Raw genomic sequence first — 12,873 nt, 5'->3', positions numbered from 1 at the left:
GAGCACATGGGTGCGCTGCACACGTTCGAACAACAAAGTCAAGAAAATTAATTCGCCCAACGAAGGCTGAATGAAATTAGTGCAAAATGCGCCGAGAGTTGAACGACAGGCTGAATGGAAGTATATAATAAGCTACGTCTACTAAAGCCCGTCATTGAAGAATGGAGGTCGTGCGTTCATCTAGAACGTTTTATTGAAGTGATTTTATGTCGCAATTTTATTTCCGCAAGAACAAAACAAAATAGACACCAGCATGCGAGCTGCACCGGGAAGTGTCCACCATAAAAAAACATTTTGTGCTCATGCACAAAGAACGAAAAACTAAGGAGAACCGTTTCTCAATTTTATTCCGAATGCATCCCTTCCCACCCTAGTTTACTCTTACGATAACATGTACTTGTAGGCGTTTCAAGTGGTTTTATATATATCAAAAAAGCAAGGGTTCTTAACAAGCTATAATAATTATATAAAGTGAACATTTTAGGTCTCTCTCAAAGAAAGCAGTTTGAACCTTGTGTGGCATAAAATCCAGCGCAACACACCATTGCCTGGAGGGCATCCTTTGAGAGGTGTTTGTTGCATCGTTCTTGTATTGTATCTGATTGTAGTCCGCTGAACCCTTTACTTTAGCGGTGCGAGAGGGGCTTATGCTTTGAATTGCCACCTGTAGTGGGGGTGACAACAATGGAACGTGTCCGTAGTCGCCCAGCTCTTGTCATTGTTTCTTGATAGCAGCTCTCCTGCCCGCGCGAAGCCGAGAGCAGGAATGCAGCGATATTCGTACGCTCAAGCCAACTGAATGTGTCCACAACAAGTGTGCTTCACGAATGCGAAGTCTGTTTCGTTGTAAAACATGAGGCGCCAGCGCTGGAGTTCCTATTTTTATGCGAAATTTTCGGATGAGAGCTTGCCAGCATTGTGACAACTCACCGCAGTCATGATTTGCGCTTTCTACTTTGCTGTGTGGAACCGTTGTGAGGCCAGGAGTTTTAGTTAGTCTCAGTCCGGTGGTACGCTCGTTGTCAGCCGCATGCAGGTAGCTCGGCCTTTTTCTGTTTTTGAAGGCGTTACCTTTTTCTCGCGGTAAATGTTGTCCTCGGCGCGATAAGCATCGGTTTCGGGCGGTTGTTCGTGAGGAAGAGGACTGACTCCTCCTCGCTCGTGTGTTCTCCCTGGCTTAGCCCAGCGTGGAAGTTCCGTGCACAAAAAGAGAGAAAGTCACCCCCCGCGGGCGTGCGTGCCTGTGCGCTTCTTGGGGACGGGCTTCGATCGCCGCCGGCTCAGGTGGCGCTGTGGTGGCGGCGGCGGCGACGCGTGTTCGTCAGGTGTGCGCGCAGCAGTAGTGGCCCAGTGGGCGCCGGTGTTTTTGGGCGAATCGATGGCCGCTCGCTGTCGCCGATGACGACGGGCCTCGTGGCTGCCTTCCCGCCGGTGCCCATGGCTCCGCTCGGGAGCCTGGCCGGCGGCCGGCCGCTGCCCTGGCTCCAGCTCGAGACCGCCTCCTACTGCGTCGGCGTCGGTGAGCATTCCTATACGGCTGCCCTTTTGGGATTCGGCTGTTGGCCTTCAGTGCTGTCGACATTTCTGAGTTTCGTTCCCGAGATGGAGAAGCGTCTTCATTGAGACGAATTAAGTCCCGTGCCCAAGTCCCTCTTTGAAAAACAACAAAAAAAAATGTCAATGGGATAGGCGACGTCCCTGGGTTTTGATTACCAGTTTAACCCGAGCAGTCGATGCACTGAAAAACTGGGCTACCCGATCAGAAAGCGGAGGCAGCCGCTTTCACCGGGATGAGTAGGGAGTGGAGAGGAGGAAGGAACGAAAGGTGCCTCGGGACAGTTCGAGTAGTTGTGCGGGTTCTTGGGATAGGAGATTCGGGCATTGGAGGAAGAAGCGCGTAGACCGAGATGGTGGGAGTGTGTGTTTGGGCCCGCCGGAAACTGGAAGGAAACTGGAGGTGGTGGGAACGTTCGTCTTGAAAGGTTTTGTCGAGGACTTGCTTTTGGGCTAATTGGTTTCGGTTCATTCTTGATTTTTAAGGCACGAAAACAGGACAAAACACGAAGGCGTTGTCGTCCTGTTGTCATTTTACATGGGATGGGGTTTATAGAGATGCGCGGGAGGTGTTTCCATGCAGAACGGTGAGGAGGAAGGTGTTAACTATAGTCTGATACAACTTAACTCTGCAATGAAGCTCCGCCCACATTCAGGACCAGCGCACAGAATTTCTCCGCGGGAAAAATGTTGTCCGTTGTTGAAACTTTTCTTGTAACCCAAACAATAAGCTAATCATAAGATAAAAAAATTATAGGCTTTATAATAAAATTTTGATACCTGGCTTGTTTAATGAAGTTAAAGATTAAAAAGCTTATTTATTTTACTTTTGTCACTGGCGAGCGGAGTAATACAGGACTCCGCGGACCGTGAACCACTGTTAACAACTGATGTTTCTTTTTTTTTTAAGTTGTATCGTACTATATTGTTGTCTGGCGTCGAAAAGTTTTCGCCCGGTCAGTTTTGCGTTTGGTGGATGACGGCTTAGGGTGCCCTGAGTGGGCCTGTGATTATGATTTGTTATTCTTTGCTGGTGACTGGCGCTTCTTGTGGCTCGGTTGGTAAGGTCGTGCCGAATACTTCTGCGGCATAAAATGAAGGGTCTCCTTAGCAGAGCTCCTGGCGACTCAAGTTACGTCACTGCGCTGGCATGGTTTGATTGACAGATTGTAACGCTGCAGCACAAGCGAATCTGTCGCTTCGGACGTTGGTTGCTCTACAGAGAACGCAGCTATAACTGCCTCGGTCATCCGACAGGTGGAACTGTCGGAGCTCCCTAAGAAAGCTTTTTGCGCTAGACCAAAACTCAGTCTGAAACTTTTGTCTGCCGTTTAGGTCACATTGATATGAATGCGTTAGCGAGTTCAGTCAAGTATCGTGTTCCCTGAAGCGCTGGTCGGGGGCACATGCTGTCTAAGGCACGCACAGAAGTCCCGTGCCACCGCTCTGCATGGGAAAGGCCTCTCTCAATACTATCCAATTACCCGCAGCGCTAGTCTACTGCCCCCCGAACCAGTACTGTATAGTATGGCTGGTAGTGTTAGGTGTCTGCAAGCACGTGAATCACATTCACTTACACGCCAAACTCCGCCAGCGCGTTCAGATTTTAGCCGTGCTCGAAACAGGCAGCGGTCGTTAACACAGTCGACATAATTTTACGCTTCGCGCTTTCTTGAGATTATTCTAAGTTTGCAATGCGTTGCGTTCTCTATGAACGGAATAAAAATGCACAAGTTTGCACCCTGCTTCGTGCGACCCCTGTTGAGATGTGAATAAACGGTGCTGTTTGCGTGTAAACCGAGGTGCTGACTAGCATAGGTAGGTGCGTGTGAGGTTTTATTAGTATTTGTTTCACCACCTAATATCACCCTTGATACTGCCATTTAAAGAATTGCTTTGCCGCACTGACACCCAGGAGAAATAGCGTGCGGAGCTGTCTAGCATGCTTGGATTAAACGGGGCCCCGTTTATATCTCTGTAAATCGTTTCCTGTGAACATCTTTACTCGCTAAACTACAGAGAGGTGATTTATTGGAACAAGGTGTATACAGATGTACATTTGCCCTTTTAGCGAATGTCTGGCCCGGTACCAGTTGCATTAGCGAAAGGGATGTAGGATGTAACAAAAGATTGGTGACGATTGAAACAGATGACCCATGCGGGCGTACACGAAGGGGAAGTTACAGGCGACCTCGGGGACCACGGGCGTTTAGTGCACCACAAAGGATCGCCACGCACGCCCTTGAAAAGGCGAGCTTCCTGTTGACGGCACCATTGTGGAATACCTAGTGCGGGAAGCGGCTTCAGGGTATCCAGACCTTGCGCAGCGCTCATCGCCAACGGCAAGTAGAGCGAGCGTGGTGTGTAGCAGGTAGCGAAGAATGCTTCTGGTCCACATGCGACGCTGCGCTTGATTTTGAGTGAGGGGAACTAAATGCGTCGCGCAGCGTTGTATCCGTAGGTGAGATATTACGCAGGTGTCACGGGGGATGCAAGCCGCCAGCGTCGCGGTGTTCGCGCATTCGGGGAGGTTTTGGGTGTTCACAACGACCACGAAGTTTTTTTTTTTTTTCTCGTTGTAGCCCTTAGTATTACGTTGTGACCGCATATGACTGTTGCCATCCAGTTTCTGAGGCCCCCCCCCTAATACCCGGTGCCATCTTGATACTCCTTCAGGCGAAAGCGAGCAGCTGACTACTGCTGCCATCTTACGAGGGATTTTTCAGTAATGCGAGGCGGTTCAGGTAGCCTCGGAGGAGGTCGATCCATCGGGTTTATTTGCCTGCACACGTTGTGGTGTCAGTAGTCGGCAGCGGCAGGGGTGAAGTCAACGCTACGAAGAAATTAATACTGAGCACACCTTGCGGCAGGAGAGGCCGACGCAGCTCTGCTAAGGAACAGACGCGAAATGTGGCAGCTCGGCGGAGCTCTTGTCGGAAGTAGGGTGACGCCTTCCGCGCCACTTTTTTACACCCGTAGCCGCGCCATGCTCAGCCTGTCTCCGGCGTCAATGCGTACTTTCTGGGCCAGGGCGGCGCAATCACTTTTGTAGTGAAATGGCAAGCGCGAAGTACTATCCACTTGCGTGTGTGACAGGTGAATGGGGAATAACTACGGCTTAACCGCATTAACCGCGGCGTCGTAAAAATCGGGCGACGCCGTTGGCTGGAGGGCCACCTTTGAGGAGAATCTGCCGCTTCGCTCTTGAGTTGTATCCGACTATAGAGGTGTGCTGCAAAATGTTCGACACTTCCGAATATCGGATCGTTCCCGGCAGCTATTCGTAGAATGGCATTGTCTGTGAAAACGCTTGAACAAATCGTCGCTTGGAAAATATGCGATTGGTATTCGATCAGTTTATTTCACTGCTCGATCCGCAGTCGGCTCGTTGTTGTGCCTTCTTTTTGTGTGTGTTCATATTCGGTTCGGTTGTGAAAAAGTTCTATTCGCACGCCCCCCTGAAAGGCGCGCTGTTAGCGTCTACTGGCGTGTAGCGCTGCTACTTGCTGAAAAGCTTTCCAGCTCCCGAGTCGCCGTAAGCGGGGAAAAAGAAGAAAAAAATGTTTTCCGCCGAGGGTTCTCGGGGGCCTGATATTAGCTGTTATCATTCCCTCAAGTGAAAGCTTCTCTCGCAATTATTCTTCCGATCAATTGGAGCTATGAACACTGAGCGTACATAACAGGGCGACGGCATGTTCTACTCCGTTCAGTGCCGTATGACGGGCGTGGCCTGCGCACAGCAGTTTTTACACATTCGCGCGCTCGCGGCTGCTTCGTGTGGCGGGCGCCTCACAGCGTCGCGTCCCGTTCAGGTTGTTAGCAGCTTGCGAGTTAAGCGACGACAAACGCATTAAACAAAAAAAAAAAGAAAGAAGAGCTGCCGTCCGCGTTCTGCTGACGTCCGCGGCGACATTCGGCGGCGCGCCGGGGCCGCCGGAGCGCGTCATCGTTGCCACTGCTGCAGCTGCTGCCCTTCCGGGCAAGCACCGCCGAAGCCCCTTTGTGGACGGGCCAGGTCGCACGTGACCGACGGTGCGTTCACGGGAGCGCCTTTTTAATTGTGCCCAAGTCGATGGCCCCCGCTGCAGCCGTGATTGACAGCCGCCGTCGTGCGCTCCGGCGGACATGTCGGCCCGGTTTCCGAGATCCACGCCTCGGAGCTCCGGCCGCCGTGCCTCTCGTGTGCGCGTGCATCGCAAGCGGCGGCGCGGACGTGCTGCGTGCGAGCGCGCGCCCCAGTTCGACAAACTTTGTACGCCCATATTGTCGCCTGCCAGTGACCCGAAAGCGTGTCGAGCCACGGATTGGGAGACGAGGAATATGGGTAGAGAACCAGCACGCTCACGCGCGAAGTGTGCGACCAGTTCGCGAGCCTTCCCTTTTATCGAGTCACGTGCTTGGGCACCGTTTGTACCGAGCACTGTGTACAGCCGTCGCTCTGCGGTTCCGGGCATATATGTTCCTGCCACGGTGAGTCGGGAAGACTTGCGATTTTTGTACGACGGGTGACATTTTGATGGTCTCCGCCGTGCTTTTTGTTCCGTTTGCCGTGCAGTTTCATGCGAGAACGCGTAGAAGCATCCGGGCCGCAAGGAAGCGGCACGTTTGTGCAGCATTATCTTGGATATTCCAGCAGCGTTACTTTTCTGCTTCGAAATAATTTCCAGTAGACAACTGATTTTCTTAAAAATTTCCGACAGTTGCCGGGAAGTACCCCGGTATATATATATATATATATATATATATATATATATATATATATATATATATATATATATATATATATATATATATATATAGACTTTCGCCAATGAGTCGTATGTTTGCACCGCCTGTAACCTACCTTTTCCGGCCTTTAGGTCTAATAGCCGCCCCCCTCTGAATAAACACCTTCACTTGCTCATTTTTTAAACATAATTTAAAGTTCGCAGCGACGTTACTTTCGGAGCCGTTTCAGAAGGCTTTGTGCAGTTCATAATTACGTGCAGACATTGTTTCGAAAACTGAACATTTTGACAGATTTGCCTGTGTGGTTGGGTTTGAAGACTTATTTATAATAAACTGCACATCTCCAACCAAAAATTTTAACTTTAACCCAAGGTTTCGAAGCCGACTCGGCTCCTTCATCAGGGGTGACTGAGGGCAGTAGCTAGCGTCAGCTACTGCCCTCAGTCACCCCTGATGAAGGCTCGGAGCGAGTCGGCTTCGAAACGTTGGGTTAAAGTTAAAATTTTTGGTTGGAGATGTGCAGTTTATTATAAGACATCGTTTCCATCCTAGGTGCGCATATCAATTACGTTGAGTGACAACGTTTTAGTGGAAAAACTCGCCCGTGTTCTCTGCGATGTCGGTGCACGTTAAACAACCCCAGGTGGTCAAAATTACTCCTCAGTGGCATCTGTCATATACCAAGTGTTGCACCTGAGGTGTTCTGCGCTTTTTAAAAGTTGGCTTCTCGAGTTAGGAGAGCGTGTCTTTCGGCATAGCAAGACTTAGCTGTATTCCGGTGCGCTACACGGCTGACAACGCTTACTAGTGGACCGGTTAACTGATAGTGAATAGTTAACCTTCTAGCTATTACTTTTAGTCCTGTAGCCCACCTTAAGTAATATCCGTATCGGTTTTTAGAATTTCGGAGACGCGGTTACCCTGGGCGCTTTGGCCCAACAAAATTTGGCTATTTCGTCGAGTTACGTGCACTGGAGAGGTTGCTTTGCCAGCAAGCTTCTCGAGAGGGCATGTATTTTGGCGCGATGGAGGCAAAATTTGATGTGCCACAGCGCCCAGGGTAACTGCGTTGTCGAAATTCTAGAAACTGATGCGGACATTATTTACGGTGGGCTACACGCCTCTCAATAAATAAGGAGATTGACAGTAATAGTAATAGTTAACTACTAAAATTAGTTAACCGGTTTTCTAGTTAGCACGTCTTAGCTTTATTCTGTTGCGCTACACCACTGGCAGTGTTATGCCGAAAAAAAGTGCTCTTTCAGCTCCAAAATCTTTTTTTTAATTTGTTGAACATCTGTTTGTTAATTGTTCAACAGGAAAGGAAGCTGCACCGTGCAGTCGAAGGCGACTTTCTGTGGTACGCGGGAGGCGCAGATGCATGCGGCGAATTGTGCGATTCGTATCGCAATCGCGCAGCTACCGCTGCTTGCTGTCGAACCATTAATTCGACCAACATGTGGGCGTCACTCACGAAAAATAGGACGTGTCGGTCGGTCGGCACGATTGCAGATGTCGCGAATTCAACGCAACTGTTAATTTGGACTTCTGCCGTCAGCTTTGGGAGAGAGGGGTGAGAGAGAGAGAGAGAGAGAGAGAGTGTGTGTGTGTGTGTGTGTGTGTGTGTGTGTGTGTGTGTGTGTGTGTGTGTGTGTGTGTGTGTGTGTGTGTGTGTGTGTGTGTGTGTGTGTGTGCGTGCGTGCGTGCGTGCGTGCGTGCGTGCTCGGGGGCGTTTGCCTTATTCGAGCCCGGCAAATAAATTCCGCTGACTGAGCGTCAGTGCTGAAATCTTCATACGTTTGTGTTGTGGCGAGTTGCAGGCTGCGGTGACAGCGTTCTTTTTTCTTTTTGATTCGGAGGGCGCACTTCGATAACGAAGGCGAGTTAAACGCACTCTTCGGTTGCGATTTAGCGAGCCTTTATACTGCGGCGTCGGTGGTAACCTTCCGCGGGACTGCTTTTCGGAGCGTAACCACACGGCGTTCTCGGAAAAGAACGTCAAAAACAAAAAAAGCGCTTAATATTTTAAAATGTCTAGTACGAGCCCGCGTATGCCCTCGGCTGCTTTTCTCAGAACACCCGGCGAATATATCAAGTGGGCGAGTCAATCTTCGCCGCGGCTGCCTGGTCCGCGGCAGCAGACGCGCTGCAGGTTTTTGACCCGAAGTCGCGGCAAACAATTTCTGGGGAGGAGCCTTGTGCGGGGGGAAGCCATGCGTGGCGACGCGCGTCTTTTTATCTCGCGGCGGTCCCCCCGCAGTGAATGGAGAATGCGTCTGCCGCCGCGCGACTTCTCCTCCCGCGGTGTGTGCTCTCCCGCGAGTGCAACGGAGGTCCACCACCCTGGACGAGCTGACGCCCGCGCGCAACCCCGCGTGCCGTGTGCGCAATTATTGGCGGCATCCAATTTCTCCGAACGGGGCCGACCCCGCCGCTGTGGTGTCCGCCCCGGGCAGCGTCCCCCCCTTTCTGTTTATATCGGGGCCAAGTTCGCGCTTCGCCGACGGCGCTTGAGCGGCGTCTCCCAGCAGCTGACCGGTCGCGGTGTCGCGCCCATGCGTCGCCCCCTTCTGCTCGGGTCGCATTCATCGCCGCTCAGTGTCCTCCTCTGCGGCGCTTTCGCCGTGGTGGGGCGGGTCGCTGCCGCCGGGCGCTTATAGTTTCGTTTTTATTTTTTTTTATTTTTGCACTATGCCCGCGTCGTCATATGCGGGACATTCGTGCACCTCGGGCGAGGGTCCCCTTCTCGGTCCTTCTTTTTCGGCGTTTCCAAGCAGCCTACTTCTGACGTGACGCGTCCTCTTCCAGCCCTGTTAGCGCGCACTTTCCGCGGAGCTAAACTGGGTGACGCTGCAATCTGCCGATTACCGTCGATACGATCGTTGCGCAGTGTCGCCTCCTGTTTGTCCTCCAGCGTTGTCCCCCGGGAACGAGTCAACTTATAGGCAGAAAGCTTGTAAACACTCTTTACTAGTGCAATCGTTACTAATTAGCAGTCGAGCGCGCGGGTATATCGAACCCGGATATTTCGAACTATTGGCTATATCGAGCGCGCATATTATCCCCTTCAATGTCACGTGTAAGTGCATAGGAAAATCGCGCTGTGTAACGAAATTTAATTTCGCCGGCATTTGGACATATCGAAAGACGCGCTGTGCCTCTGCAAGTGGGGCTTCTATACTGCGTTCTGCGGTAACTTTTCGCGCGCTGAGACTGGTTGGCTGCGCGGGTTTTCGGGCACCTTGCTGGCATCGCTAGCGCTGTGAAACCGCATGGCGAAGTGAGCGTGTGGTATGCTTGAGGGTGGCCTTCGGTACCTCGTAACTCCTTATCCTACACGGTGGATATACAGTGCAAGGCACAGCACACGGTCACGGTTTCTGTCCTTTTGTCGTCGTGTATATCCGCCATGCAGAAGCAACTTTCCCTTGCAGATAATTCTGCTGTACCGGAAGCAGGATAACACATCTTATGATACGCGTATGGCTAGTTCCAAAGCACCGTCCGCCGCCGGTTCGAGGCGAAACAGGTTAGGCCTAGCATTGCTTAGCCAACACGCCGGCGAGCGACACATTGCTGCAAGAAACGCGTCACTAGAGTTGGTGCTATGTATTCTTGCTTCTAAGTGGTTGCAAGTAAGTTCATGGGTTGCCATTCTTTACACCCGACCCCCCTTCGAGTTCTAAATATCCGTGTTCGACTGTAGTGCATACACATTTCAACGGCATCGCGCATATAGAGCATTACGATGGTGAGCGATTGAGGCAAAGCCAGGCCTAGTGGCACTGTCCAATCACCTGGCGGCGACGCTGTTGCAGCCTGTTACCGTCAGTTCGCGGAGAGGTGCCGGAGCGCCGAGAGCGTTACAATGCTTAGCGCCGTGATGACGCAGCGCTTAACGGCTTTGGTGGTGGTTGCTGTGGTGGTGGACTCGTGGTTAACCATTGAACGACGAGAATGCATTTTGCCCCTTCGTTTATGGCTCTGTGCCGTTTACGTTTCTTGCATGTTCTTTATACGCCCGCTTTGCGTTCAGGAAAATGTGTGCATATGGGCGTAATCGCTTTTGCACTGCACTGCTAAACTGCAGATCACTCTAGGCGCAGATTGTCGACTGCGTTGGATTGGTTTCCGGAGTGAAGTCCCCCTGATGTGACATTGAAGTCTGCAGAAAAGGTTATTGGTAAAGTGCGGTCGACACCCGCGAGCCTGTTCTTGTATTTCGGAATTGCTTTCCTAGCGGAGTTCCGAGGCGTTTGGCGGCGTCCTGTTGCTTCTGCGGGTCCGACACTGAGTGTCAAAAGCGAAAATTAAAGTAATTCCTTTCTTCTTTCGCTCCCTCCCATATCCCTTCCCTTACGGCGCGGTTCAGGTGTCCAACGATATATGAGACAGATACTGCGCCATTTCCTTTCCCCAAAAAACCAATTATATTATAAAGTAATCGATTTTTGTTTTCCGGTGCCGATGCAGCTTCCTGTGATTTACGCCGTATTGGGGCGTATCCCGAGTTAATTTCGACTGCTTGGAGTTCTTCAAACTTCACTCCATCCAAAATTTCTCCTCCGTCGACATGCGGCCGCCAATCGAACCCGCGACCTCGTGCTCAGTAGCAGAACGCCGTGGCCACTGAGCCATCGCCGTTGTTGAAACGGGGGAATTTGGTGGGCGGGGGAGGGAGGAGTGGGCATGAGTGGCTGGCCTTGCGAGTCTGGCCCAAGGCCGGCCAGCGCGCAGCCACGCTTGAGCGCGGCTCCCGGGCCGGCTCCGCTGGGCTCCGGGTCGGAGCTCCCGGCTGCGCTGCTTGGCGATGCGGGTCAGTCGCCGGCCTTGCCGCGGGCGGCCCTGGACGCGACGCGCCGAGGACGCTCACCTGATCCGGCCGCGGCCTGTTCCAATTTCTGGGATCGCTTAATTCGGTCACCGGTTCGGCACACCGGACACGCCGCGCGCGTGGGTTCTAGATCGGCCGGATTCGCCTGCAGGGTCGAGGGTTCGGCCGCAACAGCCAGCGCAAGATGGTGTTTTGCGCTTGGTAACCTTCGAATGGTTAACGCCCTCATGTTGCAGCGCAGCTTTGTTTGTGTTGCACGCAGTAAACGGTCGAAAACAATATTGATTATCCCATGCAGCGAACCTCTCATTAGTGGAAGATTGCATCAGCGATGAGAAAGAGAATGACTTTCGTAATTAATTTGGAAGTCTCGGTGTTGTGTTTTCTGAAACAGTGTTCGTTGGAAGCGAGCCATGAGTATACACAACAAGAGTTGCCCTGCGCTTTTTTCGAGTCAATGTTCTCAGAAACGGCATTGTTCACGACTGTGAACTGACAATTCTGGAGCACCGGGCGTTTTGCGTCTCAATCTGTTGTCGCGTTTCCTATTATTCGCGCACCTTCATTGCGGTTTCTATACCGTCAGAAATGGCGCATCCGGTTCAGTTTGCTATATGTTTGCTGACTTCAATTTACGCCACTCCCTCGTCGTAGTTTCCTCCTTGGAAACCGAAACACTCATGCAGAGTCAACGTATCCACCAACTCTGTTGCGGTGACTTCGAAATGCATACTGCAATTCAGCTTAGTTGCTGTTAGAGCCCAAGCATTTCGCATCATATATTCAGGTGAGGTTACTGTCTGGTTTTTAATATGTGCGACCTTAAAAGTCGACCCTTTCTTTCGCTCGCGGGCTCAGCGATCAGGCCGAGTGGTTGTTCCCTCTGCAGTTTTTATAACTGCTTGGCTTGCGAAGGTTTGGTTTAGGGTTTATCGGGGTTTAACGTCCCAAAGCGACTCAGGCTATGAGGGACGTCGTAGTGAAGGGGTGCGGAAATTTCGACCACCTGGGGTTCTTTAACGTGCCCTGACATCGCACAGCACACGGGCCTCTAGAATTTCGCCTCCATCGAAATTCGACCGCCGCGGCCGGGATCGAACCCGCGTCTTTCGGGCCGGCAGCCGAGCGCCGTAACCACTCAGCCACCGCGGCGGCTGGCTTGCGAAGGCCCATAATAGCGGAGAGAGAAGCTCGAAATCAACGCCGCTGGTAACGCGCTCGCGTTGGTTGAGCTTTGCAACTTTGTGTCTAGGTTCTGGAATCGTACAACCACAGAAGTTTTTTTCTTTTTTATTCTAAGCGGAAAAGTTTGACTTCATATATGTTCGTCGTCATCATCATCACTTTCACCATCTTCATTATTATTATTATTATTATTATTATTATTATTATTATTATTATTATTATTATTATTATTATTATTATTATTATTATGGCGCTCGGCTGCCGGCCCAAAAGACGCGGGTTCGATCCCGGACGCGGCGGTCGAATTTCGATGGAGGCGAAATTCTAGAGGCCCGTGTGCTGTGCGATGTCAGTGCACGTAAAAGAACCCCAGGTGGTCGAAATTTCCGGAGCCCTTCACTACGGCGTCCCTCATAGCCTGACTCGCTTTGGGACGTTAAATCCCCCCATAAACCATATTATTAAATTATCATCACTGTTCGGTCTTCTAATAAATCTAATAAAGCGCGAAGTAGCGGGTGCGACCCCTGCCTCGGCAGCCACGTTTCGGTGAAGACGACTCCCGTGTACTG

At 51.4% G+C, this 12,873-nt stretch overlaps 1 protein-coding gene across 8 annotated transcripts in view; it reads left to right on the top strand.

Annotated features, from left to right (window-relative positions):
• The window catches only part of kat80 (katanin p80), a 170,740-nt gene that overhangs the window by 33,468 nt on the left and 124,399 nt on the right, over window positions 1-12,873 (top strand). For 2 of the 8 annotated variants that reach the window (XM_077646389.1, XM_077646385.1), the window contains exon 1: window positions 1,345-1,519. The exons of 4 other annotated variants lie outside the window; for them this stretch is intronic. In XM_077646389.1, the coding sequence (XP_077502515.1) occupies window positions 1,399-1,519 (121 nt within the window). In that variant the 5' untranslated portion in view covers window positions 1,345-1,398. Of the gene's footprint in view, window positions 1-1,342; window positions 1,520-12,873 lie in introns of those variants that run through there. 2 more of the 8 variants (XM_077646387.1, XM_077646386.1) reach the window with 2 other exon arrangements.

The sequence above is a fragment of the Amblyomma americanum genome, chromosome 1, assembly GCF_052857255.1.
Source record: "Amblyomma americanum isolate KBUSLIRL-KWMA chromosome 1, ASM5285725v1, whole genome shotgun sequence".
Lineage (NCBI taxonomy): Eukaryota > Metazoa > Arthropoda > Arachnida > Ixodida > Ixodidae > Amblyomma > Amblyomma americanum.
Note: the sequence above shows the minus strand (reverse complement) of the source record. Positions and strands in the feature narration are given on the sequence as shown.